General features: G+C 44.6%; 2 protein-coding genes across 8 annotated transcripts in view; one reads left to right on the forward strand and one right to left on the reverse strand.

The window, feature by feature from the left end:
- Positions 1–27,452, reverse strand: part of LOC144037002 (fibrocystin-L-like) — a 43,298-nt gene that overhangs the window by 14,396 nt on the left and 1,450 nt on the right. The window contains exons 5-66 of one of the 2 annotated variants that reach the window (XM_077548087.1): positions 27,124–27,232; positions 26,985–27,042; positions 26,814–26,907; positions 26,319–26,372; positions 26,136–26,209; positions 25,904–25,946; positions 25,558–25,628; positions 25,362–25,472; positions 24,702–24,806; positions 24,134–24,399; positions 23,969–24,060; positions 22,987–23,146; positions 22,777–22,912; positions 22,506–22,649; positions 22,254–22,408; positions 22,066–22,176; positions 21,837–21,980; positions 21,635–21,759; positions 21,397–21,560; positions 21,130–21,302; positions 20,888–21,020; positions 20,371–20,648; positions 20,034–20,139; positions 19,774–19,881; positions 19,538–19,702; positions 19,312–19,433; positions 18,317–18,449; positions 17,223–17,415; positions 16,922–17,058; positions 16,587–16,688; positions 15,779–15,970; positions 15,306–15,479; positions 14,462–14,667; positions 13,366–14,338; positions 13,043–13,291; positions 12,821–12,970; positions 11,910–12,084; positions 11,529–11,685; positions 11,182–11,338; positions 10,830–11,039; positions 10,596–10,725; positions 9,812–10,053; positions 9,603–9,739; positions 8,092–9,121; positions 7,340–7,531; positions 6,605–6,756; positions 6,363–6,516; positions 6,028–6,196; positions 5,869–5,957; positions 5,545–5,708; positions 5,213–5,461; positions 4,998–5,127; positions 3,875–4,048; positions 3,698–3,801; positions 3,502–3,622; positions 3,298–3,419; positions 3,034–3,124; positions 2,810–2,958; positions 1,462–1,584; positions 1,277–1,388; positions 846–962; positions 279–444 (exon numbers count right to left, since the gene is read on the reverse strand). In XM_077548087.1, the coding sequence (XP_077404213.1) occupies positions 279–444; positions 846–962; positions 1,277–1,388; positions 1,462–1,584; positions 2,810–2,958; positions 3,034–3,124; positions 3,298–3,419; positions 3,502–3,622; positions 3,698–3,801; positions 3,875–4,048; positions 4,998–5,127; positions 5,213–5,461; positions 5,545–5,708; positions 5,869–5,957; positions 6,028–6,196; positions 6,363–6,516; positions 6,605–6,756; positions 7,340–7,531; positions 8,092–9,121; positions 9,603–9,739; positions 9,812–10,053; positions 10,596–10,725; positions 10,830–11,039; positions 11,182–11,338; positions 11,529–11,685; positions 11,910–12,084; positions 12,821–12,970; positions 13,043–13,291; positions 13,366–14,338; positions 14,462–14,667; positions 15,306–15,479; positions 15,779–15,970; positions 16,587–16,688; positions 16,922–17,058; positions 17,223–17,415; positions 18,317–18,449; positions 19,312–19,433; positions 19,538–19,702; positions 19,774–19,881; positions 20,034–20,139; positions 20,371–20,648; positions 20,888–21,020; positions 21,130–21,302; positions 21,397–21,560; positions 21,635–21,759; positions 21,837–21,980; positions 22,066–22,176; positions 22,254–22,408; positions 22,506–22,649; positions 22,777–22,912; positions 22,987–23,146; positions 23,969–24,060; positions 24,134–24,399; positions 24,702–24,806; positions 25,362–25,472; positions 25,558–25,628; positions 25,904–25,946; positions 26,136–26,209; positions 26,319–26,372; positions 26,814–26,907; positions 26,985–27,042; positions 27,124–27,232 (10,626 nt within the window). Of the gene's footprint in view, positions 1–278; positions 445–845; positions 963–1,276; positions 1,389–1,461; positions 1,585–2,809; positions 2,959–3,033; positions 3,125–3,297; positions 3,420–3,501; positions 3,623–3,697; positions 3,802–3,874; positions 4,049–4,997; positions 5,128–5,212; positions 5,462–5,544; positions 5,709–5,868; positions 5,958–6,027; positions 6,197–6,362; positions 6,517–6,604; positions 6,757–7,339; positions 7,532–8,091; positions 9,122–9,602; positions 9,740–9,811; positions 10,054–10,595; positions 10,726–10,829; positions 11,040–11,181; positions 11,339–11,528; positions 11,686–11,909; positions 12,085–12,820; positions 12,971–13,042; positions 13,292–13,365; positions 14,339–14,461; positions 14,668–15,305; positions 15,480–15,778; positions 15,971–16,586; positions 16,689–16,921; positions 17,059–17,222; positions 17,416–18,316; positions 18,450–19,311; positions 19,434–19,537; positions 19,703–19,773; positions 19,882–20,033; positions 20,140–20,370; positions 20,649–20,887; positions 21,021–21,129; positions 21,303–21,396; positions 21,561–21,634; positions 21,760–21,836; positions 21,981–22,065; positions 22,177–22,253; positions 22,409–22,494; positions 22,650–22,776; positions 22,913–22,986; positions 23,147–23,968; positions 24,061–24,133; positions 24,400–24,701; positions 24,807–25,361; positions 25,473–25,557; positions 25,629–25,903; positions 25,947–26,135; positions 26,210–26,318; positions 26,373–26,813; positions 26,908–26,984; positions 27,043–27,123; positions 27,233–27,452 lie in introns of those variants that run through there. The other variant, XM_077548088.1, reaches the window with a different exon arrangement.
- Positions 1–27,452, forward strand: part of nudcd1 (NudC domain containing 1) — a 55,682-nt gene that overhangs the window by 10,902 nt on the left and 17,328 nt on the right. For 2 of the 6 annotated variants that reach the window (XM_077548095.1, XM_077548094.1), the window contains exons 1-5: positions 439–7,206; positions 11,504–11,699; positions 11,889–12,004; positions 12,898–12,994; positions 15,788–15,995. The exons of 1 other annotated variant lie outside the window; for it this stretch is intronic. Coding sequence is in view for 4 of the 5 variants with exons in the window: in XM_077548094.1 (XP_077404220.1) it covers positions 15,980–15,995 (16 nt within the window). In the remaining variant the exon portion in view is untranslated. Of the gene's footprint in view, positions 1–438; positions 7,207–11,503; positions 11,700–11,888; positions 12,005–12,897; positions 12,995–14,506; positions 15,996–27,280; positions 27,299–27,452 lie in introns of those variants that run through there. 3 more of the 6 variants (XM_077548098.1, XM_077548097.1, XM_077548092.1) reach the window with 3 other exon arrangements.

Genomic DNA, 27,452 nt, shown 5'->3' on the forward strand with positions numbered 1-27,452 from the left:
AGGGGATCAGGAAGTGTTTTTGCTCTAGCTACTGTGTATAACGAGTAAAGTTTAAATTAATAATGAATCTGTCTCCATCCTGCCTTTTCATTTTATATTCATTTTGTAACCACTGACGAATCCTCACATAAGACTAACTACGCTGCGTGGGTTTCTTTATAAAGTGGCAAATTTGTGATTTTTTTTTTTCTCAGAATGTTATTCCCCTCTGGGATGCACCGTCATACATTTGACCATGTTGACACAAACATCTTTTTGTTTTTGTCTTTTTGTTTTACCTGAGATTGGGCCTGTGTATGAAGACTCGCCCGTCCTTGGTGCTGTTAACGGTAGTCAGGTTGAAAACATGCACGGGGTGCTGCAGGTCCTCGTTGAAAGGGTTGGTCATGAACATCACGTTGGTCTGGCCCGAGCATGCGCTGCCGAATCCCACGAACGTCGAATCTGGATGAGGGAGCGCGACGGCGGACTTGTGAGGAATGAGGATACGCTCCCGATATGCGTCATACATACTAGCCAAGTCTCCCGATTCAGGCAGGAGACTCCCGAATTCCAACCCTATCTCCCGCATGTCTCCCGATCAGTCATTTCTCCCGCTAATCTCCATATTTTGACAGCGAAGTTCACAGTTCACATTGTGGGGAATTATTTGACACATTGACTGGCAAACGCAGTCATTTTCCAGCCAGTTGACTAATCACGAATAGTGATGGCTGGATGTCCGTCAAATAACAACCCCCCAATAGCAAGTGGGCCGATCAATACGCAGATGAAAAAAATCTCCCTGTTTTTCACAACCCAAAATAGGCAAGTATGGTCAAGCTTCGGGCGTTTTTGCAACTCACCCGCCACTTCCATCAGGCCCTTGATAGCGTTGTAGTTGACGTTGCCGGGAAAGGGTTTCACCGGAGCGTTGTTGTGTGCGGACGCAAAAGACGGCCAGCAGATTCCCGATTTGCCACCTGGAACCAGCACAAAGGAGATCACTGACCCATTTTGAATTATTTGGCTTACCGGTAAGTCATTTATTTTACTTCTGTAATTTGTTAATTTAAACATTTAATTTGATTAATTGTAAAGAAATTCACAATTTCAATATACTCCTTTAAAACTAAATATATATACATTATTACATACTGCATATAAAAATTCTATGTCATTTTGTAATTTAGTTTGACATATTTAATTCAAGAAATAAATGTACTTTTATAATTGCATCAAATGTGACAATTTAGTTTGTCATTTATATATTAAGATAATATATATAATTTGTTACCCTTGACGGGCCTGGGTGCTCGATGGATGCTGCTACTGATTGTGTTGAAGTCGTTGGCATCGAGCGTGTCAGAGCAGTTGAAGTGGGGGCTTCCGCCAACCACCACGGCATTCTGGGGAAAAAAAGCTGAGGGTAAGAAAAGGTGTGGCAAGCATATAAAAAGAGAGCCGCTGTTGAAGTCTTACCTCCACGCGGACCTTCTTGTCAGCATATTGGTGGGACAGTGAGGGTGGTCCGTAGATCATGGGCATGATGCCCATGCCGTTGTCCACCAAGGTCACATTGGACACCGTGATGCTCATGATGGTCTGGGAGGCAATCAGGAATATGAGTCGTAAATCCCAGAGATTTTGTTGTAGCCATAGAATGACCAGGACGCAGCAGCACAGACGTCCTCCAAGGGTACGCCCTTCAGAACGGCCCGAGACGTACAAACACCTCTAGTAGAATGACTGCGCACAGCAGGAGGCGGGGGACGACCAGAGATCCGGTACAACAGCCAAATCACATCCCGGATCCAATGAGACTGACGTTGCTTAGAGAGAGCAGCGCCTTTAGCAGGGCCATCGTAAGACACAAAGAGCTGAGTGGACTTATGGAAGCAGGCTTTAGCACCAACATAAGGGCAGAGAGCCCTCACACGGCAAAAAAGGCTCAGATCGACATCCCCGTCCACCAACTGGGGTGGGGGGCAAAATGAGCAAGACGAATAGGACGGTTAACTTGGGAGCCAGACAAAACTTTGGGGACAAAAGCGGCGTTGGGCCAAGTGTGACCCCCGCCCCATCAGAGTGCCAACGAAAACACGCGGGGCTGTCAGACTCCCCCACCCACTCAACGGATGCAACTCGCTCGCCGGCTGCTGCTGTTGATTTTTCACCGGCGGCCTGTGTGATTGGAATATATTTGCACGACTGTGATTCTACGCAGGGTGGTCACAGCTGCTTTCACCTGGCGGCTCACCTGTCTCAGTCCCGCGAGTGCGTTTGATGAATAACGGCAGCACAACAAGGAGTTCCGTCAGCAATAGCAAAGGTGAAGGGAAGTGCGCCTCACCTCGCAATGTAGATCAACAATACGCGTCCAGAAAACACAAAGCACGTCGCGGCCGAAGGAGGGCGGAGGAAATAAACCCGCAGCCCCGATCGACACGATCACAGGCCTCCAGAGACGGACGAGAAGAACAGCGGTATTCAAAGCAAGAGCAAGTCAAATGCGCGAGAAAGTTTGAGAGACTGTCTTCCGGGTTCCATGGCCTTTTATGCATACCAAATGGATCACCCGGGAGACAATGACTATGTGTCGATTTGGTATACATTCATGTCTGCACGTGCACAAAGGCATTTTCTGTGCTGTTCAACACCGCCATCTGGTGGTTGACGAGGGACGAAATAGAACTTGAAATCAATCTACTACCAAATGACAAAGATGGAGTTAGTCCACTTTAATTTTAAGTGGCTCCGTTAATACAAGAGTTAAAACAAGAAAAAAAATCCAAATCAACCCTAACAACGAGAGAAGGTGAGTTCCTACCTGGAAGTAGATTCCGTAGTCGAAGTTTCTCCAGACAAAGAAGTCACGGATTAGCGAGCACCTGGGTAGTCCGTCGCGGTTCATAAAGACACCGTAAAGGCCGCCATGAGCCTCATTGTGAGACCAGGCTTCTTTCCCGTTGGATGAACCTGCACAAGTTTGCGTCACCTCTCAGAGGATGTTTGTACATAAATGTATATATTGGAAAAAAAAAAAGGCCTTACCCACACACGACTCTCCATCAATGCGGAAACCGACTCGCTCGTAACCCGCCACGATGTTGTGCTGCATGACCACGTCTGTCCCCTCGTTCACCTGACACCAAGAATAAGCAAACTACTGTAGTCAGGGTGATTTTTGTTTGGATTTTTTCAAACAAATTTGCCCCAAAAATTCTTGTGACCATACAATTAATAAATTTCTTAAGAATTCATTCACTTTCATGGTAAAAATTTACATTTTAAAGGCATTTGGCATTTTGGACTGACCTTTATGCCGGCGGTTTGGTCATAGTAGAATTGTTCCCTTCGGTCCTGGTATGATCCAGGCCACAAAGTCATGGTGACCAGGTTCCTCCTCAGTGTAATCCTGTTTCCCCACACTCTGATTCCTGGACCACCACCATGAAAAACCTTTAGCTTTAGATTCTGTGAAAGTAAAACTAAAGCAGCTCAACAGAGTAAAATGTTTACCCTCGCCCACAGTGTGGTGGATGACGTTGTCGTCGATAGCCAGATCATCAGTTTCGAACACACCAATGGCGGGCGAGAAACCGTTGTGGAAGGAGCAGCCCTGAATAGACGAGTCGTTGGCCTGGAAGACATCAGAGTCCCCTTTTAAATACACTCAGCAATTGTACCTAATGAAATGCTTGACGTCTGGACATACCTGTCCCAGGCCTAAGAAGGCAACCGAATATCGCGGGTCATATTCATCAGTCCAGCCTTCCTGACCAGACTGGAAGAACTCTACGTTCCGAAGTTGAGCCTTGCCTAGAAGAACAGTTAGACAACTGAGTCACAATACATGTAGCCCCACACACTGGCACATATTTTTACCTCTTACCTCGGAAGTCGATTCCTCCTGAGGAGAAGGCGCCGACCAGCAATCGGGCCCCAAACGATTCTGTCATCATCTCTGCGTATTCTTCACCGATGATCTTGATATTTCTGGTCAGCAGGCCGACGTCTGCTGCCAGCTTGTACAACCGTGATGTTCCCTCGATGGAGTGAATCTCACCTGGTACGGTAAATAGAGGCAAAACCCATATCTAAGCATGGACAGTCGGCGCCCAATTAATGAAATTGACAGATAGGCAACAAATCACAGCCATTGTAATATTTTTGTTCACATGAAACAAGGGCATTGATCTAATTACTTCAATATTTTTGGAGGTGAGTATACAAGCCTTTAAAATGTCTGGAGCTTCTCAGTCATTTAAGTCATGGTAACTGGCCAAAGTTGAATGGAGGCAACTGGATTCTTCTTGGTAGTTTAAGAGGTTTCACCTTTCATCCAAAATGCTTCTCCAATTTAAATTTTATGTCTCTGGGTGTATTCGCATGCGGATATTTATTGTTGCCAGGTGTGACTGGTGACTGAACATTGTTTGGGGCAGTTTTAGCCTCAAGCTCAAGCGCCCGCTCCTCGGCCACTGCAGTCTCAAGCTCTTATTTCTGATTTGGCGGCGTGGATCCTCCTGTGGCTACCTTTTTGTTCTTCGTGTTCTGAGGGCATGGATCCTGCTCTGGTCGCCTTCTGCTCTTCGTGTTCTGGCGGTGCGGACCTTGCTGCGGCCGCCTTCTGCTCTTCGTGTTCCGGTGACACGGACCTTGCTGCGGCCACCTTCTGCTCTTCGTGTTCTGGTGACACAGACCTTGCTGCGGCCGCCATCTGCTCTTTGTGCAAGGGCGGCCCGTATCCTGTTGCGACCACCTTCTGGTCTTCGTGTTCTGGCGCAGCGGATCCTGTTGCGGCTGCCTTCTGGTGTTCGTGTCCCGGCGGAGTGGATCCTGTTGCATCTGCTTTCTGGTCTTCATGTTCCAGCGGTGCGGGTCCTGCCGTGGCCACCTTCTGCTCTCCCTTGCTTCCCTCAACCCCCCACGCAAACCTGACAAGACGTCCCTTTTCACAACTTCTGCCTCTTTTTAAGGAGTATAATTATTATTAAAAAGTGAATACAACCAACCGACATGAGTGTGGCTCAGAGCATGGGTCAAGGTGAGCACAAGGCCATTGTCGGAAACGACGTCTATCTCTCGCTTCTCCGTCTCCCAGACGTTGTAGCTGGTGGTGGAGATGACCACCTCGTCTCCAGCCTGTGCACACAAGCATACATGAGTAACTGTAACAACTTGAAGACGAACCAACTGAAAATGAATCTTAAAAAAAAATGAGATGGACCTTCCAGTCGACAGCCTCCACCAGGGTGAGTCTGCTAGACCCGGCGTTAGCCGTGGTGGCAAGTTTGGTATGATAAACGCTGTGCGGTTGTCCATAGAGCTCCAGGGTGCCAAACACACCCAAAACCTTAGATCCCTGATTGGGCCCGTTTGGCAGAAGCAGGTCAGGGGTGCTGTGGTTCCCCCTCAATCTGATGTGCAGATCTCCATTGTAGGGTTCGTCCTCCCAGCCTGCCAACAGCCTGCCGCCCTGGAACACAAGCACATATCACTTCTGTCAACATGCAGCTCCCTCTTTATAGTCATATGAAAGACTGCAGCTTTGACCTCTACCTGAACAGAGATGTAGACGGCATTGATGACGACGATGTGGTTATGTGGCACGGCCCGAGCCAGACGACTGGACGAGCTGTTGGCTGGTTGTGGGACCTCCAGGACTCCCATGATTATCAGTTTGTTTAGGGGAGGGGTGTTCCTGTCCAAAAGCACCCACATTCCTGTGGATGGATGAAGTAAATTGTTGGACTTTGGATTTTCAACCACACATCCAACTGAATGTTGTTGCGATTTTTGGCTTTTCCTTTCAATGGTCACCAGAGCCAGACACTCCCATGAATTTTAGAATCTGCAAATATTTCTACAAGAATTAAACACTACCTGGCGGGATGAAAACATCAGCGCCCTCTGTTGGTGTAGTGAAGCCATTTTCAGCTGAACCCTGCCAGAATGATGTGTTGGACCACAGACTGCAAAAGCACACAGACTCTTATAAAACATGACTATTACGTAACTTGGATGTGTTAAATGTTACTGTACATGAAGTCATCTGGGCGATGGGTGGGCAGCGGGGCGGTGGTGATGGTGGTGGGCGGCGGCGGGATGCAGTTTTCGAAAAAGCAACGGTAGACCTTGAAGTTCACTGCTACGTCCACTGAGGAACGATCCACGCTGCTGCGGCGCTTGCGCTGGCTCGTCTTTCCTGACACTGAATGAATAAACGCAATGGTGATTTAAGTGATTATCTTGCGATATGTTTTTCCTCATCACGTGGAGGTCTTCAAATTGGTTTAGATGGTTTAGTTAAAAACTGGTACATGTGTACACGGCTGTTAACATTTGAAAATTAAAAAAAACAAAAAAGCGGGCCTCACCCATATAAAAGAGGTTGTTATTGTCAAGGTACCAGTCACCATTGTGGTTAGCACCGAAGCTGAGCGGCGACGATGAGGCGTTCCTTTCATCCAGGATTCGGACCATGTTTGGATTCTGGCTGAAGTTGTGGTGGATGATCACAAACTGATCTGACTGCGAGACGGAGAGACTGCTGGTGAGTCAACGCACAACACAATTTCAACATCATGTCAGACTTTTGGTGGGGGGAAAAAAAGTGTACCTCAAAGCCATAGAAAGTTGCACTGTAGCTGATGTTTGTGAGTTGGTCTGCCTTATCAAAGTGCATTTTGTACGTGAGGCTGGTAGGCAGTATGACCATCCAGCCAAAATTGTGGGTCAATCTCTTTCTCAAGTACGGGATCACAGTGTTGCCTTAAGGGGGGAAAAAACATCATTATTCGATATCTTTGTGGTGTTTGGTAGACAAAGTTAACACAATGTATAATGTAACCGCTTCAAAGCTAATGTCTGTTAGCATTTCGATGGAGAAGCCCTGTAGGTTTTAGCACTGAGCGGGCACAAAATATGTGCCATATGACAAACTCAGTAAACTGATGGTAAATTTTTTTCGGGAAATGTCTGCTGTAGCATCTTAAAGAATGAATATAAATGATCAATGAAGTTTGTTTTTTCATGTGAACATTTCGCCACGTCTGCTAATTTCTGTTTGCATGTCTATGGAAAATCTTTGTCATTGAGCTAGGCAACACTTCACACAAAATATTTTCATAAATATAGATAATATGCGTATTCTTAAGATCTTAACTGTTTTTTTTTTTTTTTTTAACAGCTCACTTTACAAAAGTTACAGAAAACATGCAGGTAGGCTGACTTATCATGTATTTTATTACTCATAACTTATTTTGCTGTATATGCAAAAAAAAAGTAAAATTTTAAATATACCGGTAAGCTGAAATACATTATCAAGAGCAGCTAGACCGCGTAATGTAAATACCATGTGAGTTGGTGAATATGAGATCCTTGGAGTGAAGAGAATACGGCGTGGGATTGTTGAGCCCCACGCGATGAAAATTGACTGTTTGGTCGCAAACAGCTCCAGGGAATACCAAGCTAAACTCGGCGCTCAGGGAGCAGTGTGCCGGGTCAAGCAGGTTGCTCATCGGAAGGACTTTATGGTTGATATTGCCTGGAAAACAATGTGAATACCATGTCAAAGAACAATCACAAAGTTGACCCGAATATCTACCTAATCAGTGGCTCTCAAAATGGGGTCAGCAGAACAACTTGCAATAATTTTTTCTTGTCATTTTAAAAAGTGCATAGCTACGGAAGGGGACTGGCATGCCAATAAAACATACTAAAACAATTTTAGAAGGAAAAAAAACTTTGGGCCTATTTGAAGCGCTGATAATGTGTGATGTAATCAAATAAAATTATAATCCTTGCATGAGCAGTTGTTTTAACAAAAGGTGTATTACAGGATGCGGGCGGCTCTGGTGAGCAATAAGCGTTTAAGAAAATGAATAGATGGAAGTATTACAGGAATAAAGCCAAGTTTTTGGGCTAATTTTATTTTTTAGAGGATATAGTTCTATTTTTAAGATGAAATAAAGGCCATAAAGCTGTTTCTGCGCTTGACTTTGAAATGACAAGTAGTTCTCAGTGGCTCAATTGGCATGAAGTTTATCAATAAGTCCTTCAAAAGATTCTCTTCAGTAACGTATTGCTGGGCTAGGATGAGAATACCTGTGAGGGAGCCGTCCATGTCCACCAGCACCGCCTCGTGCTCCCACCTGAAGGCGACCTTGTTGGTTGAGTTCACAAACTGAAGCCCACTTAAGCGGACAGCCCAGCCACCACAGCGATCCACGCATGTCCCGGCGATCGATGTCAGCCCGATAGCTGCGCATGAGTCACGGTCAAAGTTCAAGAATTTTGTGCCGGCAACGCTCATGCCGTCAGCGAATGGTGTGATGACGCCTCGATTTGTACAGTAGTCTGCGCCCAGGCCGAGCTCGTCTACATGACCTACGATGGTGGAGTTGAACACCCCCGCTCCACCGTCCTCCCCGAAGCTGGTTACTGCCCATGGAAGGATCAGTTTGCCTTCGAGCCCGGCTTTCTCGTTATTAACCGCAAGGAAATCAGCAAACTGCACAGCGCCGACGTTGACCCACTCGGCTCCTTTCTCACAGTTCCAGGTGGTGAGGCTCCGAAAGATAGCAGGTTCAGGCATAGTGGAAGTGCAACTGCCGCCCTTCATGGGGAAAAAGTCCTGAAAGATCCAGAGGCCGAACCATCCTTGAGAGTGTACCGTGTTGTTGCGGAACTCCCCGAGCGGAACCCTCTTCTGGCAGACGTTCGGGTCGTAGGAGGGTCCGTCGGGGTGTTCGTGCATGCGATACCAGAAGCCAAAGTGGGTGCCTCCTGCCGCTGCGTTGTGTTGGATAATGTTGTTGGGATTGGTGACCCAGTAGGCGGCGGGGGTGATGTCGTCGTTGAGCAGGCTGCTGCTCTGCCTGACAAACACAGCCAGGTTGTACTGCAGGATGTTCTCCGTTTCGATACCGTCTTCAATGAAGAAGGCACCGCCCATGATGTTGAAGATGACATTGTGCTCCACCAGGAGCTGGTGGGTGTTGTGGATTGTCACGGCCCTGTTAAACGACTTGTGGATGGAACAACCGCGGACATATGATTTGTATTGGAGATGTCCCATCAGATGCCAATGAATGGGGTAGCGTCCCAACCTGAAGGCCTGTCCTGCGTGGTAGATCTGTGCGGAAGAACCAAACCATGTCAGAAGGTGAAGGTTGGGGAAACACTGCCTTAGATGTACATTACAAAAGTTTCCTTCGTTTGCGTCAGAAGAAAGTGAAGTGACAATAGAATAATCACGAGGGGTTTGTTCGTTGTCAGGATCTTCCTCCTACACTTTGGCTCATTACCAAAAGCCTTCATTCAAAAGTAAAGTATTTTGTTTGTGATGATGCCAGCAGCCAATCAGAGTACAAGCATGTTCCTAATTTTATATACATCTTAAGTTTAAAAAAATAAAAATTACATGGTGTGAGTGTTTCGGAACAAATTAAACTCGTAAGTCATGGCATCACTGTGTCGACATTTTGCTGCATTTCTTTGTACTGTAGAGCGTTTATAGCAACGTAAAAGGTTGTAATAACCTTTAGAAAGGCGATTGCTATAAAGCTCAGACTTCCATGATACAGTGGGGTTGCAGTCGTGAGTAAAGAATGTACCTCAACATAGGTCAACCTGCCAACAACGAGACCCTCGCTCGGTCGGGGGGCATGGAACATGATGCCGACACCAAACTCATCGCTGCCCATCTCCTCCCCAAATTTTCCTTGGAAGCATGTTTGGGTGCTGAACTCACCTGCACGCAGTCATCAGTTTCATGACAAATTCTTCTCATTCGACACACTCTGCCGCCGGATCAAAACAATACCTGTGTTGAAACCAGCTGGGCAGGCCTCGATCTTCTCCTGCCAGTCTATGCTTTGGGAGCCTCGCACCACCACGTTCCTAGTCAACAGACCCACTTCCGCCCGAGCCTCAAAGGATGTGCCATCGGGCAGGGTGACGGATATCCCGAGGTGGGAGTACTTAAGGGGTTCGGTCAGGGTGATTGTCTTGCCATTGGCCGACACGCCCGCAATGATCTTCACTTCGTTCTCTCTCTGACTGTGCCTGGAATCAAACAGGGAGTCAAAGTCGAGTTTTTGATACCCTTTGATTGACAGATTACATTTAAGTAGAAGTGACAAAAGTGTAAGGACTTTCGCTATGTTTACGTAGAAGTACAGGTACTTATGAAAAAAGATTCTGATTCAACTCTTGGATTTGGGCACAAACTGAAATGCAATCAAGAACAAAACATATTTTTTTGTTTTTCTGCATTGGGGCCCCTTGTATGTGCGCCTTCACCACCAGATGGCAGTGTAAGACAGCATGTATATACAGTATAATACTAAACATTCAGATATACAGTAAGGCTCAGTAAGTTGCAGTTTTGGCTTGTGTGTTAGTATTAAGCTACCAGACTCTCCTAAAGACAAATAATTTGGTTAAGTGCACCATCATTCTTTTTGTTTTATGATTAGATTGACAGTAAAATTCAAATAGTAATGGCAATTAACAGCTTGAAGCCTTATTTTTTTTCTTAAAGAAAATTAATATTTTTTACCGATTTTTGTGCTGACAGCCGAAAAGTAAAGAGTGCCAACATCTACCTGTGACCGGTAGAGGCAATGACGATCTCATCTCCCACTTCCCACGTCACCGCCTTCATCAGGGTCAGCAGGGAGGAGTTTTTTTCTGCTGTCTGGGCCAGGTGTGTCCAGACAACTGGAACATGTTTACCTTAAGGAACAGAAGAAAAATAAGTTTCGTAGTACAGTTGGACTTGAAACTCAAAAAATCTCAGGAACAGCAGAGGCTCCCCGTCCACTGTTTTGTTTGCCTACCGTGCAGATCTAGGATGCCCTCTCTGATGGCTAGCGTCTTGGCGCCGTACACAGGAAGTTCGGGCGAGCGTAGGTGTCCGTGCAGAGTAATGATGGCTTTGTGCTGGAACGGTGCCTCCTCCAGGCCTACCTGCAACCGCCCGCCGTCGGTGATGAGGATGTTTTCTGCCTGCAGCTCAATGTCGGCCTCGTCGAACACCAGCATGCCACCTGAACTCAGACAAGCAGCTACTTTAGTCCTAGCAAGAAGTATTCTGGTCCATGACTGTCCAGATCTGACTTCCAACGCAGAGGGCAACCATGAAAACATGTTTGAAACCGCTACTAGTGGATGAATTCCTTTTTTCGTCACCTTGGATTAGAAGCATTTTGAGCACAGGGGTGCTGGTGTCCAAGAGTATGGTCTGTCCTTTGGTGACAATGGCAAATGAGCCGGTTTCTGGTGGAGACAGTCCACCCCATGTGTATTTGGACGACCACACATCAATGTAAAAGTAATAGGCGTTGTCCTAAAGCAAAAGACAAATAATGGATGATGTTGCATTCCAGACCTACCTGTGATAGAGGAAAGGCATGGCTTTTTTTTTGATTCATGCTGAACTAAAGTGATGTTTAGTTCCAGTTTTGACAAATTGCAAATTACAAACATTGAGTTATCCCCCTCTTGTTCTTAGTGGCTCAAATAAGAACACAAGGTACCGTCTTGGCGATGCCCTGGCCTCTGATGCCGACTTGCACCGTAGTCTCCTGGGACTGACGCTGGGCGCCAGTGATGCACACAATTTGCGTGTCGTTAGCCGACTGGACGTCGCACACAGAGCCCGCGATGGTCACGTTGACTTCATTCAAGTCGGTACTGCGACACACAAGGTTGTCATTTGGTGAAAACAGAAGATCACTATAAGTATTGTGTTCTAGTGTATTTGTTGAATAAAGGCACTAGAGCTGCATCCAAAATTCTGCTTTGAGAAATTTTATAGCATGTGATGAATTTAAGATGAAGACATCATTCATCTGTATGTTTTCTGCCATTGTGTTATACGTGTGTTACATGTATAGGGACTGTTCCCTTGGCTGCACCTGAAACCTGAGCCGCTGATGGTGAGAGTGGTGCCTCCGGCAGTGCCTCCCCGCCGCGGCGACACCTCCGTGATCACGGGCGTGAGCTGCGTCTTGTAAGTGAAGCCGGCCGACACGTTGACGGCATCCAGTGGGTTAAATAAAGCCACCGTGCAGCTCACCTCCGAGTCGGTGCCTGAATAAAAAACGAATGAGAAGAATGTGTCCTCATCCGTGGTGCTTTATTGTCACTTTCAAGGCAGACTGCATTTCTGCAGTCTGTTAAACAATGGAGTATTTGTCGAGACTCTCAGAGAACCAGCGCTGTCACATTCTTAGCAAAGATTAGCGGATAAATGCACATCAATGGATGAGCTGCTGACAAAACAAGCTAATGGAAAAAAATGCTTGTTAAGAAAAACACTACCTGAGGCACTGGTGTAATTTAGAAAGGGCTTCAGTTGCAAAAATCCTGCCTTTATCTGCAGTTAACGAAAACTAACGAAAAAAATACAATTCACAAAACAATTTCGTTGATGAAATAAAATAAAACGAAAATGCTTTTTAAAAAAACGAAAACTAACTGATACTACATTTTATGTTTACAAAACTAACTAAAACTATTATTAATAGCAAAAATGTCCTTCGTTTTAGTCGTTCAACTTTTAGTTCCTGACCAAAAAACGGCCACAAGAGCGGGACCAATACCAGTATCGATATCCGTCGCGAGTACTGATACCATGAAATATGTCTGGTATCGGTACCTAAATTAATAACCCTGGTACTTATATTGTTTCATATTAGGGGCAGCCAATACACCCCACCTCTCGCCCAGAGTCAATTTTGATAGGATAGGCTGCAGCTCACTCACTACCAAATGGTGTACCTAATAACGTTGCACGAATTGTTAAATAGGCGAGTGACTGTCATACCATTATTGAGCGGAGATAGGCAGTAGAGGTGTGTGGATGTGGACGCTTCTCTATCAATATCACATTTCTCATTGCAGATCATCACCATGGAGTTGAGTGGGTCAAAGCCCGAACCCTGGATAGTCAGCTCTGCGCCACCACCAAAACTGCCTGGAGAGCAGGCGAAACAGCCAAGTCAGTGCTTCATGATTTACATCAGTCGTTCCTACATTGAATGCTTACCTTCGTTGGGCTGTACACTGGCGATCGTCAGTTCATAATTGAATGTGACGTTTGACTGAGCGTAACCTTTGATGTGATGGTACAGCATAACCAGGTACTCCCCCCCTGGGTTGTCCCCAACGGTGCACTCCACTTGGATGTCCGTTAGCGTGAGTATGTCGCATGTCACGCTGTTCACCGTCACAGTCACCTGCATTGTGTTGTTGCCAAAGCCGGACCCATTTAGTGTGATTGCTGAACCGCTAGAACCTATGATGAAATAAGTAAAAGGGGTAAAATGCCAGAGGTTTTAACAGCTAGATCTTCAAGAACAGGGTGCTCACCAGTAGCAGGACTGATGGAGTTGAGGATGGGGGTCTGGCCTGCAGAGTAGGTGAAATTAAGAGGAGGATATTCCACGTCTAAGACCTGGATGTTGACTAACACTAGTCCCTCGTCGTGAGGAGGCATTTGGCACCTAAGGCTACCAGGTGTCACCTCCTCAATCTCGCACCATTTGCTGCCAATCATCACGCTGGTGTTCCCCGGGAGGAAGCCGTTGCCAGTGACCTGAAGCCTGGTGCCCCCTTCCAGGCTGCCCTCACTGGGGCTCAGGGTGGCTTGAGCCTGGCTGGTCAGGGTGACATTCCCGGACGCCAAGCCTTTACTTCTCACAATCACTTGAATGCCATGCTCGCCCGCAGGGAGAGCTTCGATCATTGCCGTAATGGCTGTGTCAACAACAGTGGTGACTTGCAACTCGATGTTATCAGCGAAAACAGTGACATCCTTGACATCGGAGCCAAACCCTGCGCCAGAGATGGTGACGTTGGTGACATCGCTGATGCTGTCAGGCGAAACGGCTATGACTTTTGGAATGTCTGATGATGTGTACAGGAAGGAGCAGTCTGAAGAACAGGAACTTTGGATACTTCCCCGATGGAAGATTACATCACCGTCATGTGGCTGGGAAGGGGTGCTGTCACAGACCACCAGGGTGTTATTCACTGACACCACAGAACATGGTTCTCCAGCAACGGTCAAACGTCCCTCTGAGAAACCGGACCCTTGGATGGATAGCCGGGTATGGCCGGTGGAGCTTCCTTCAGAGGGCCATACCGAGTCGATAACTGGCAAAATGACAAAGCGGCGCTCTTCCTCCTTAGCCACTGCGATGCAAGCGCTGCCCAAGTTGTTGACTCTAACGCCTATAGGTAAACGGACGCCGATTGGTAGATTGTTGTTTGCGCTCAGCTTGCAGAAGATCTCCGACTGGGTACTGTTGATGACGTGGCAGGGCTCATCCGAGACTGTCACCTGCACAGCATGGGTGCATGTCAGCAAGCAAAATGCTTCATTGGGGCGTCAAACTCTGGAGCACATCAAACTGGGTTCTACAGTCGAGGAATGAGGAAAGTCAATTTGTAAAATGCCACAAACCTCTGTGGCGCAGGTCACATTGCTGAAGCCTCCTCCCTGGATGTGGATGACCTGGTGGTATGAGCCCTGGTTGGGCCAGATGGAGTTGACTTTCGGGGTTGAGCAAGCAGATGCGCTGAAGGAAAGGCTGTTGGATGATGTGTTGGTCTGATTGCAATCTGGCGTGGCGACGCACTCGTGTGTTGAGTTGGAGATGCGATGCCATTCTGCCCGCGCACAACAAAGAAGACTGAAGACCTAGCAAGCTGTTTTTCTATCCTAATGAATGATTTATTAACTCATTCAAACCCAAAAACATATAAATACGTTTTTAATACATTGTCCTGCACTCCCCAAAACGTATTTATCCATTTAAAAATAAAATAAAAATAAAAGTTTTTATATGCTAAAGCATACTGAAGGCTTTGATGCAGCTTTTGACCTGAAGGGGTTGCTTAAAGCAATGGTTGTTCTTACAAAAATATCCAGCAGGTGGCAGCAGAGTATAAGAGATCAACCAGGGCCATGTTGCAACAAGCTCTTTTTAACAGGCTTGTGAATAGTGATGAAAGTTAGCTATATTCTAAATTGCTGCAGAACGGAAATGGATACAAATATATGTTTTTTTTTCCTCGAATCTTTCTTTTGGTAGGTTCCATGTTTTTACAGCAATAGAGCACAATATTCTGTGGGCTTTTCAAAATCAGTCAAAATTCAGTAAAACAGCCAAGAGCGAATGGGTTTGTTTCTGTGAAAATGGCTGGGACTGAATGAGTTACCAACTTTGTTTATTAATATAAACATATGGTGAGTATGTCAGTTGCTGTACTGTACATATGATTTGGGATAATAGATAACGTCGTACTGCCTGGCATGTGTAGGGCGTCCACCCCCCTGACTCGGACGTTAACATCTTTGCTGCTCGTGACCCGGGGCTCCACTCTCACGGTGCCCCGTAACTCCAACTTGTTGTTCTCATCGATATACCCGCTGCTGTAGTAATACACACCGGGAATGGTGAAACGGTAGCTGAAGTAGCCTGCAGGGAGAGAACAAATTTGTCAGGTCCTTATTTGTAAGTACAATTTACTTTTTAGATCCAACAGTGTAAGGCTCACCACGCTGGGGGTGATGTGATGTACTACGTATAGTGGATTAGTATTATATTACAGCAGTAAACTGTGGTGCGCCCACCCCTGGGGCTGCTTGGGCTATGGGTGCAGAGTTTGTTTAGACTATTTCAGAAGGATGCATTGGGGGATCATGGTGTATGAGTTAAGGGGTGCACCAAGGTGTGTGCATGTCAGGGGTGTTTATTAAAGAAACTGCATTCTCTACCATTCCCAGGCTTTGGCTCTCCACTGGAGAACAGCATGTCATCGTCGTCAATGGCGCCACCGGGACTGGGCACGTGGTGGACACCGAAACGGAAAGTATTTTGGAACATTGGTACCGCCCACCTCCACAGCACTTGATCTCCGACCTCCACGGTAATAGAAGGGGGATCCCAAGAGTACCCCTGACCGTGAACTGAACAACATGGAGACAAGTGTTGGTAAGACATGCAGATAGATGATACAGTATTGTTGTTTTAGAGCTAATTTTTTAAAACCGTTGTACAGTGTCCTTGAGGGTCTTGAAAGGCACTTCCAAATGTAATGAGTTATTATTATTATTATTATTAGCGCAGCAGTTTTGGGGAACCCCAGACATGACATGGGAAATTATTATTATTTTTTTTTTTTTTAATACAGTTTTTATAGTTGTATACCTCATACATGCTTTAAACACATGTAAAGTTACTACAACACACTTTGTTGTCAAAACAGTCTGGGCTTTACAGTCTTCTTGTATTGGAACATTTTTGATTTGTTTGGAGGTTTATTGACCCCCAAAAAGGGGGAACTCTACAGTATAGTAGAAAAGTCGAATTCTTAAGTTCAATCACTGCATTACACATGCATGTTACTCCTATTTCCCAATGTCATGTCTGTGACTCCGTACAATCCATAAATATGGGAGAAAAAACACGCGTGTGACATAAGCAGAAGGTGACGGTTTCCTTGCTCAAAGCACTTTTCTGAAAGTGAATCCAGTTGTGTTTGACATCCCACTTCACATGTGAACAAAGGGAAAGCAAACCTACCGTGCAGCCCCTGGTTGGTAACAATGTGGGTCTCCTCTTGTGACTGCAGAAAGCAGTGCAGCTCATTTTCCGAGGCTGCCTGCACCTTGCATTCAGATTTGCCTGTCACACACGTACATGAAAACAGTGTGACATAATGGGAAAATATATCTTGGACCCTAGAGTTGCATAATGTCCGAGTTGCGGACTTTAATTTGAGGAAAAAAATGACATAAACTAAAGCACTCTCCAGGGGTCAATGAAAGCTGGTGCATATTATTTTTCTTTAAGAATAATAATAATTATATCAAAAATTCAGGCATCAGTTGCATTATGTGGGAAATCACATTGCTTACCAAAATAGACTTTGTTATCAGAGACGTTTTGGCTGAAACCGGATCCCGAAATTGTGAGCTGGGTTCCTCCCATCAGTGAGCCTGTTGTTGGGGATATGCTGTAGACTTCTAGGACGTACTCTATGCTGGCGTTCAAGCTATGGAAACCAAGAAAAAAACAAAACAAAATCCAAACGAACAGTATTTGCCAGGCTTGAAAATCAAAATGTGAAATAATGTAATTTAACTTTTTAGTCACCTTTAAGAACTGCTTTTTAAAAATTGCATTTTGTACAATTTTCATAATACTTTTATGGGGTACCTGGTCTGGGGGTAACCCTTGTTCCCAACTTGGACATGCAACTCGTGCAGGCCGGGTGGCAACACAGGCAGCAGGCAGGTGACGTTTGTGGACGTCCACTGCTCGATTATGCACTCCATCTTGCCCACGTACACTTTGCTGTCATTGGCTGGCTCGCCCAAGTTCGACCCTACCACAGTGAGGACGCGACGTCCTGAGAAAATAACCCAACACGCACGTGAGCTATTTTCCACTAACCTGTCGCTCCTGTCACTCAAATAATTGCCAGCTTTGCAATTGAAATCACTAAGCTATTGTTGCCATTGTGTGTAATTACACGTTGCAAATGTGAGGTGCTTGGTGATGGAAAAAACATGTGACAATGTTATGTAAAAAAACAGTAAATGAAGCGTGAGAGATAAGACGCTCTTCCTTTTGGGCGTTTGTTTACCTGCTCAGGTTTATAATTGCTGTAGATGGTTAATAAGAGTCTCCTCAGTGATAGTGAACAACAATGGGAGACACAGCAGACTAAATGATTTTGAATTGACTCACCTGACTCACCTGCTGAACCACCCAACTACCACATTACATTATGGACTTGGAATTGTGTTTTATTATTCCCTTTTAATTAAAAACTCTATTTAGCTTTCCTCAATTTGATTAGATATGTTATTGGAATGCAACTTACCCAAATAAGATTATATATATATATATATATATATATATATATATATATATATATATACACACACACAATATTATAATAAAGAATAAATCTAACATTTCAAAATAATTTAGATTCAATAAAACATTTAAACTATGAAACATAGTAACTGCACAACTGTAAACACACACAACTGTAAATTAAATTGTTCACTCGTTTGCCTTTTAACGTGCATAATTAGAACAGCATGGGATTTTTACGAGTACAAAACAGCACCACGTCTGTTTTTCTGCTGTAAAGCAAAACTCACCTGCCCTTGTGAGCGCATGGATTGACTTTTAGGGGGCATCACAATATGGTTCATGACTTCTCACATTCCAATGATAGTGTTACCACAAATGCATATTTGGTCAGGATGCATGTGAATTAGCACACTAGGCGCCCTTACCAAACACGGTGGTCTTGGCAGGACTCAGGTCGGTGATCTGAGGTGTCAAGGTGAGGTCGAAGTTGAAGGTGTCATTTGCGTTCTCGCTCATGCTGCCCACGCTCACTGTGACCATCTGTGAGCCCGCACTCCCCTGAACCATGCAAGTGAGATGATACATTTGAGGCTCTGAGAACTACAGTGGGTAAACACCGTTTTTGTCCATTTTAAATCATTCACTCCCAGCCATTTTCACCGACCCAACCCCCTTCACTCCCAGCTGTCTTATTGGATTTTGACTGATTTAGCAAGGCCCACAGAATGTTGTGTTCTATTACTAGAAAAACATGGAACCTACCAAAAGATAGATTAGAGTCTCTTCTTTCATCAGGGTTATTTCTATCAATTTCCGTTTTGCAGCAATTAGCATTACAATATAGCTAAGTTTCATTATTATTCACAAATCTGTTTAAAACAGTGTGGAAAAGAGCTCTTTTGCAACATGGACCTGGTTGAGCTCTTATACTCTGCTGCCACCTGCTAGCCGTTTTTTGTAATAACTGCCATTGTTTTAAGCGACCTCTTCAGGTCAGAGACTGCATCAAAGCTTTCTGTATGCTCTAGCATAAAAACGTGGGGGGAAAAACATTTGGGAGCAAATGAGTTAACTTAAGTGCAGAAGTAATCATGATGACAATAAACAAATCATGATGTGGAATCAAAAGCAATTTTTTTAAGACACAAAATGGCTATTGTGTATGTCTAATATTCATGAAAATTGCAAAATTAAGATAAAATTAATCCTGTAAGAAAATGAAAAAAAATCACATTCTTAAAGTTGTTCAAATCATAATGTGGATTAGCACCAAATTGACACTGTGACGGTTTCTGAAATGTGCGATATGTGACGCTTCCCCTGAAGCTACACAGGGCAACCAGGTAAACCGTTTAAATGATTTTTACACCAAAATTTATGAACATTCGTGACATTTTAGTTTTTCAACATGGAAACTCACTGCTGGCGTTCTGCATTTGAGCTCCGTGGGACTCGCATGGACCACCTCGCACACTGCGCCACCGACAGTGACACTGGTCTCCCAACTAAAGCCGAAGCCCGCCACGGTCAAAACAGTTCCTCCTGGGAGACACGCACGAAAAAAACGGTTAAGCCTACTACTTCTATTTGTACTTATTCTTTTGCCATCTCTGGCTGTGTGAGTCGTATCACGATTTGAGCTTTACCTGCAGCGCTCCCAGATGCAGGAGAGAAGGAGGAGACAATGAGCTGGTAGGTGAAGTTGAGAACGCTACCGCCCACAAAGCGAGGACGACCCAGGGAGGGGAAGTTGATCCACACGGGAAAGGTACCGGCGGCAGAGCTTCCCAGTCGGCACACCAATCGGTTGACTGCGACAAAAACCCTCTTGGTTAGCTTCGTTTCATTGAGTTTCACTAGATTAAATGGTTTCTGAATGCACCTGAGACTTCTTCAACCACACACTGGGCTTCTCCCACCATGATGGAGGCACTTTCATTGCTGAAACCAGTGCCGGTTACCGTCAAAAGGGTCCCTAGTCCAATGGATCCTGGTAAGGTCAGGCATGTTAATCAGCAGTATGAACTGGCGCTCACAGCTGTAAACCTACCACCCTCAAGTCCCACAATCAAAGCATCCAACACCAAGTTTCAACTAGGATGTGAATGCCATTTTCTGGTGATAAAAGAATGAACAAATCACCTTCAGATGGACTGATTCCGCTCACTGTTGGTGTCTTCTCCTCTGACCATTCAAAGCCACAGTCTCCGGAACACTTTGAGGGAATGCCGTTGATGTAAACCTCCACCTGTGAGAATGTCAAAGAGTTTGCATGAAAAAAGGTTTGGATTTGGAACTCATCGAGGAAGGCATTATACATCAGAAGTGGGACTACAGTGGAAGGGAATATCCGCCAACAGTGATTGTCCTACAATTTTAAGATCACCTATAGACACAAAATGCCTGTGATCCAAACTGGACTCGCCATGCCATATTTAGAAGACTATAAGAGGTGGTTATCTAAAGTGTGGAATCATACCTGCGGTTTGGTCTCGCCGACACGGAAGAAGTCTCCCGTCAAACTCGATATCATCTGTCCTCCTTTCTTTCTCTCCTGGGCCCGGATAACCACGTTGTTGCCCTCAAGCGAAGAACCATCAAACTGCAGCAAAGGCTGATCTCCTGGTTGTGTCAGCCACTCGACCACCCACTTGGGCCTCCTGCATGTTCCAGTGTATTTGACATCAACCACGCCCATGCCAGCGATTCCCTCCAGATAGTACTTCAGGCCCTCTGCACTGATGTCCACCGACAAGCCTGAGAACAAGCGCTGGTCAACCACATGCTTCTCCAAAGAACCGGTTCAACTTTTATGTGGCCACACCCAGAGACACACATCAGAAACATAGTGTAAATAAGGGGACTCCACACCTAAAACTAAAGAAGCTTTTTGGATTAATGACCAAATGTTTTCAACAAAGAAGTGTTCAGTTGCTTCCATTTAACTTAACTATCATTTGGTGACTGTGGTGGTGTTTCAAGTCCAGCTGGGCTACCTTCAATACGCTGTCCATGCATCTCCAGGTCGAAAGTGCCATTTACTGATGGGGTGGCTCTGTGCGTGCGAGTGACGGTGATCCTTGCTGCCCCTTCCTGAAACTCGTTCATGTCGTCGCTACTGTTCGACATCTTGAAATAGACGGAAAGGAAAAATATTCAACCAAGGCTGAGATGCTACTATGACATTTTACGAAAAAACAATAGTTTATTTCTTATAGGAGATCTTTTGATGAATTACCTCCAGGAAGCCGATGTCTATGAGAGGGAAGCCAAAAGCACAGTCCAATGGTGTGGCTGTGATCTCATAGCAGATCAATGAAGCATTTGACTTTGTCTTTTTCATGACAGAGATCTCCTGGAAAGCACGACCAGAGTTCTCAAATGGTGGCGGTCTCCTCTTGTGGGGAACAGCTATGGGGAAAATCACATGAATACATTTGTATCATTTTCAGGCAACAGAATAGGGTCGTTCTCAAAGCAGTCACCTAAAACCGGGGCTGCTTACCTTGCTCTTCCTGGGTGGTACGCGTCTTGCCAATGTAAACAGCATCCACATAGAAATCTTCCCCAGAGTCATCTTTGTCCAAGTAAATTTCCTCAACAGTGTAGGCACTTCCTTCGTATTCTGTTTGCAGAGCCGTGTGCAGGTCCACACACTTGTAACTCCACCTTTGCAGAAATAAACCAAGTCATCATCTCAAGTCTAGACTAATATAAATTTACTGGATGTTCTCTTTACTGACGTGTGGCCTTTGGTAAAGGATACGTTGATATTTGCAGTTTGTGTCACAATTCTGCCTACAGTGTCCTTATACGTGAACTTGACCCTAATTTGATCTTTTAGCATTCCCTTGTGTGCAAAGCAGAGCTGGAAGGAAAGGGAACAATGTTGTTTTAATCCAAATAATCATCTCATCTGTGCAGAAACAAATAAAGCAGATTTACCATTGGATATTGGTTCAGGGAAATTTCCCCATATCTGGCGCCGGAATCTTGGGTGTAACTTCTCTTGAAAAGAACCTTTGCGTTTTCCAGCGACCACAAGCCACAGAAACCATTTCTCACGGGGTTCCCTCTGTCGTTGCCAAACTGCTCAACGCAAGAATCAGTCTAGGTTGTTGGAAAATCTAAATCTGACTACATGATTATTCCACCATCTCGTCACTTCACTAACCATGTAGTTGTCATCTTCATAATCCTTGAAGAAAATCACATCTCTTCCTTCCTCAGCGAGAATCTCAACAGGACACTCGGCCTTCATCAGATCCTCCAAAGCTGACTGAACCTGGCCATAGTCCCACAAAATGCCCGTTAGGTTTGCTCTGAGCATGAACACAGTTTGGAAATAATCCCGGAACTGACCTCTAAACTACTAGCGTTGTATGGAATGGGTTTTGAAGCAATGCCTCCCCAGAGCAAGGTAAACGTTGCCATGTTGCTCCTGCCTTTGGTCACCTCGTAAATTGTAATGTTGGTGGACTGGTCATGAATCTCAAAGTAGAAAGGTTTGAAGTCGCCTGTGAGTCAAAAACAGGATGAGGTTCTGCTGAAGTCGTGTTGACATAAGTCCAGTGCAACTCTTGGAGAAAGACAATAAGATCACCATCTTTTCACCTCTGTCGGAATTGAAGGTGATGGTGAAATGAACTCCATCAGCGTCCTCGGTCCTGACGACTTGGACTGAGTCGGGTTTGATCGACCACAGGCTGTTCAAGGCTCTCTCCACCACAGCTGCAGTGGCGCTTACAGCGATCTGACCTAAAGGGATTCAGGTTCATTCATTACAATGTGTATCATTGGGATTTTTTAATTAAAAATGAAAACGAATGAAGATTCTCCACAATAAGTGTGTGCCTGGTAGGATCTGACAGTACATCTAAGTTACCAGTGATTGCTCCTTCGTACTGCAGGCGGAAGTAGATGCTTCCACACTGAAGGCCAACGCAGCTGCTATTGATGCTCACTTTCTGAACTTCTTTGACACCATTAGCACTTCTGGGCCATGACTCCAAGGTAAGCATCTAGAAGATGCCACCAACAGGTGTTGTACTCACAGGGGCCCACTTTTTAAGAAATGAGAGTAACCTCCACCTACCTGCTCCTCATCAAACATCTCTGACTCCACCAAAATATGTTGGACCTCATTGACAGCATCGTTCGTCTGGGCTTCTGTAAACGGACTCTCCGGTCGAAACATGGCTAAATTGATATTGGCTCCTCCACCATATTGTTGATGCAGAATTTCAATGTAGTAGCTGCAGGAGTAATTGAATAAAACGGAAATTTTGCAGCTCTTATAAACATAGAGACAGAACTGTATTGCTGTATTCAGTGGCGGACCATGCATTTAGTACCAGGGCCTACTGTAGGGATTTACCCAATAGAGATCCGGACGTCACGTGACAATTTCTTTGAACATGCGGCAGGAAAGTAGCAACGCAGCGTTAATGGCCTAGAGCGGCGAGGAGGGCTAAAGCTAGCGTCTATCCGTCAACTTTCCGCCCAAGAGCATTGACAGTCACTTTGATGAAAAGGACATGATAATATACATGCGCAAGGTGGACATGTTAAATAGCTGATGAAGTGTCGGGAGAGTTTTTTTTTGTTTTGTTTGTTTTTTTAACTCGGTGACGCTGCTACGTGGAATTACCTCCTCTCTTGCTGGTGAGTGCTTTCAAATCTGATCATACAAAGGCTTTACAAGTTTGTACAATCCGGATTTATTTTCTCTTTACGTGTGGTTAAAATGCCATCAAAGTCTTGGCAGTGTTTTTTAGGTACGTTAGCAACTTAGCACATGAGAAGTCCCTTTGCGAATATAGTTTGTTTTATCAGCCAACACTCTTGATTCAGAAGGCCTTGTGCAGATTAGATTGGCATGGCAGCACATACGAGGCTGAAGTCTGACTTCCGCATACACATACTGGAAGCAGTGCAGCCGAGAGAAACGCTATATGAAGAAAATAGATTGCTGGGAATAAATGAATACAATTTATTGGAGCAGATATTAGAATTTAGGTTGTAATTGTCAGTGATTGTGATGGCCCCCCACTGTTAGAACGAGTCTTTGCACTTACGCGTTTCCTTTCTCTAGCATCATGACTTCCGACTTTTGCGATGCGAACTTTGTGTAGTCTGTCGCGTAGCTTGGCTGATAGGCCACTTTCACCTAAAGGAGTGTTTGTGAAACAATCGTTTTAAGGAGGAAACATGATTTTTGATTGTGCTGTAAATTGCCATGCCTTGTCCTCTGGGCGGCTGGAATTGCTGAAGTACAAGTCGCAACGATCGTCGCAGTTGAGGTAGATGGTGTAGTTGCTGCTGGCCGGTGCCACAAAGAAGCCTGTGGTTCTCGTGCTGAAGTAGTTCAGTTCCAGCGCAAAGCTGTGGGGCATGGAGTCGATCCACTGTTCCCAGTAGCCTTCTTTGCTCTCGTTGTAGCCTCGTATGTCGGACAGTTGTGAGGGTCGTGTGTTATTCCACACCTGCAACTTCAAGCCTCGGCCACCTGGGTTGAATGCCGTAAGGAAGTAGATGTTATTTTTTGCTTTGCGCGAAGGCCTGCTCTGGGAGTTAGGTGTTTTCCACAGTGTTGGTAGTAGCAGGTTTTCCATTGCCTGGGTTGTCAGGAACAGATCTTATTTGGGTTTGTTCACCTTCAAAGTCATTTATCACCTTATCTCATGTTAGCATAAACACAAAGGATCTAAATGTTGACAAGTGATGGCGAGATACAAAGACGTGTCGCAAGTTTTCTGCATGTTTTAAATTCTTGACGTGAGTACAGAAATAAGCATCTGCGCGTTTTACCTGGGTAGACTGTCATGTTGTTGGCGTGGCTGTCATCCACCTGCTGACCATGAGTAATGCATGTGATCTTGTCTTCGATAAGACTGTTGATTTCACATGGAAACCCTGTGGAAATGTTGAAGAGTGGGTACGGGACCAAAGAAGAAAACTATTTCAAATTTCGGTGCAGATGGTGCAAATCCAGGATTTGAGCTTTTTCAAAAACATTGGTATTTTTTAAATTGATTTGGTACCAGTTAGTTAAAAATTATTTGGGCAATCATGCTATTTGGCTAACAATGTACCTTATTGCCATGAGTTTTGTTCTGTTTTGTTTTTTATGATTTTTAAACTGTACAATATGTGCCTTGGTAAACTGCAGTTGGACGGAGTCCAGGAAAAAGTTCCCCACGGGGAAAATAAAAGTATATCGTATCGTAAAGGTCATTTACAGATAAGTGGCTATGAAATGGTCTCACTAATCTGCCAGAAGAATCTTTGCAACACATTTCCATTGTTGTCAAGTACAGTATGTGCGATTGTTTACCACTGTTGCGTGTGAGCCCACAGACATGGTTGTCTCTTTTGTTGTCTTATGATTGACACACAATGTCTGCTGTGACATCGTCACGGAAACAAGGATGGGGAAGGGGAGGAGGGGAGCGTATGTTTTGTGATTACCTCCCACAAGAACACGTGCCGGAAGGTCGGTCTCGTCGAAGAAGTGCCCGTGGATGGTCAGGAGGGTGCCACCCATGACGCTGCCGTTTGAAGGCGTAATGCCCGTAACCTCTAAAATGCAAAAAAAGCAGAGCATGGTTTAGTCGGATTCTGATAACTTTAGACTAAATTGTTAATAATTTTAAGTTTTACCTACCTGCAAATGTCTGAAACATGAAGATCGAGCTCAGAGACGAGACCCTCATGAGATGCTTATCGGGTAAACTTCTGCATTTAAACATAGCCGTGTGATTACTTTTTTTACTTTTTCAAAAATACAATGGTCGCTTCCTGACATTAGTACCCTGGCAATAATTTCAGAAAATGGCCAAACTGTAGTTAAAATTTGTTCATTTATCATGTAATTTGGAGTCTAGTATGTATGTGGCATGGTCATACAATACGTACATACTTTATTGAGTTCCCAAGTGATGGCAGTTATATTAAACTATTATTAAAAGGTTGTCTGAGATGAAAAAATAAGAAAAGCGATTCCTCCTTACCTGCCATAATCCGAATCCAGAATGTAGCTCATGTTGTGATGTCCTGTGGGAGGCAGTTTGGGAGAAATGGTTAAAATTTACTAAGTAAAAACAGCACTCCTAATTAAAATAAATGAATCCCCCTCTATGTAACTTAATTTAACAAATTGTAGTTCTCTCTCAAACCTTAATTAAATTCAGATGTGTGTGTATATATATTGTTTTTAAATTGTAGTCAGCTACTGTAGCTTACCGACATAAGTTCCCGTAGTTTTGCAGCTCATGTATCCCCAGGAAGAGGTCTCCGAATCCAGTCTCAGATTATACCTTCAAAGACACATAACATAATTGAAATACTTGTAGAAATACAAATACATTACAGCATTGGTAGCGACTGGAATACATTTAATCCATTTCTTTTGTGTGTGATACTTACAGTTCATCAGAATCTGGTTTGAGCAGCTCGCAAGGCATCCCCTTCATGTAAGCCCTGTGTGAAGGAGCGTTTGTATTCTTTAACAATTTTTTTTACGAGGCAGTCCTATTAGCAGAGGTAGCAAACGGAGACACGCTTTAGAAGTATCGATACAACAGCTACAGATAATACTGAAAAAAAGACAACAAAATCAAGTTACTTTTCTTGTTGTTTTTGTTCAAGAACTAGTGAGCCGTAGCTGAACTTTTACACTGTAAAAATAAAAAAGATGTTCCCTCAGCTTTGCAAATGTTATGAACTAAAAAAATGCGACGTTAGATAATGATAAGAACTAAAAACGTTAACCTTGGGCTACTTGAATATGTTTTATGAGATTAAAACGGAGAACTTTTGAACACCAGATACTGTTAGTCTTGCGCAACAAAGTATTTGTCCTTAGTCTTTTCCGACCACTGCTTACTAATCACCCACTTTGGATCATGTGACTGGTCATACCTGAGAAATCTGACGTTCCGTCCATTAGAGCTCAGCGCAGTGTTGCTGCCATAGACGTCTGTGAAGATCATTCCTCGCACTGTCACCAAGGTCCCTTTAGGAGATGATTTTCAGTTTTTAGGTCTTCACAGAGTCTATTTAAACATTTTTTTTTCTGCGTAGAGATGTCACCTGGTAGACCGCTAATAGGACTGAGAGACCGGATGGTTGGTGTGCGGTACCATCCTGTCTGGAGGGAGAAGTGCGATGTTACAAAATGGCCATTAAAAAAAAAGACAAATTGATTTATTTGGACTTTAAGGACTCTTACATTGAAGCTGCACTGGTACGGATTGACATAACCTCTGCATATGTCTCTATTAGGAATGGGAAGACCATTGATGCTGACATGGACCGTATACCGGTCACTCGGCATGCGTCTGCCAAGAAAATGACGTACTTGATGAAGTGATACGACTCCAGTCTGGCTACAAGGCAAATCTATGGTGAATTATTTCAATTGGTATCCACAAATTCTGGAATTCATTCACTGTCACGCTCAGCACGGTGAACTCTCATGTCTGCCTAACAGTTAGGTTTGACTCTTGACTTCGGTATCGTAGGGTACACCTTGGGCTGGTGACCAATTCATTCCGGACT

This window comes from Vanacampus margaritifer, chromosome 17, assembly GCF_051991255.1.
Source record: "Vanacampus margaritifer isolate UIUO_Vmar chromosome 17, RoL_Vmar_1.0, whole genome shotgun sequence".
NCBI lineage: Eukaryota > Metazoa > Chordata > Actinopteri > Syngnathiformes > Syngnathidae > Vanacampus > Vanacampus margaritifer.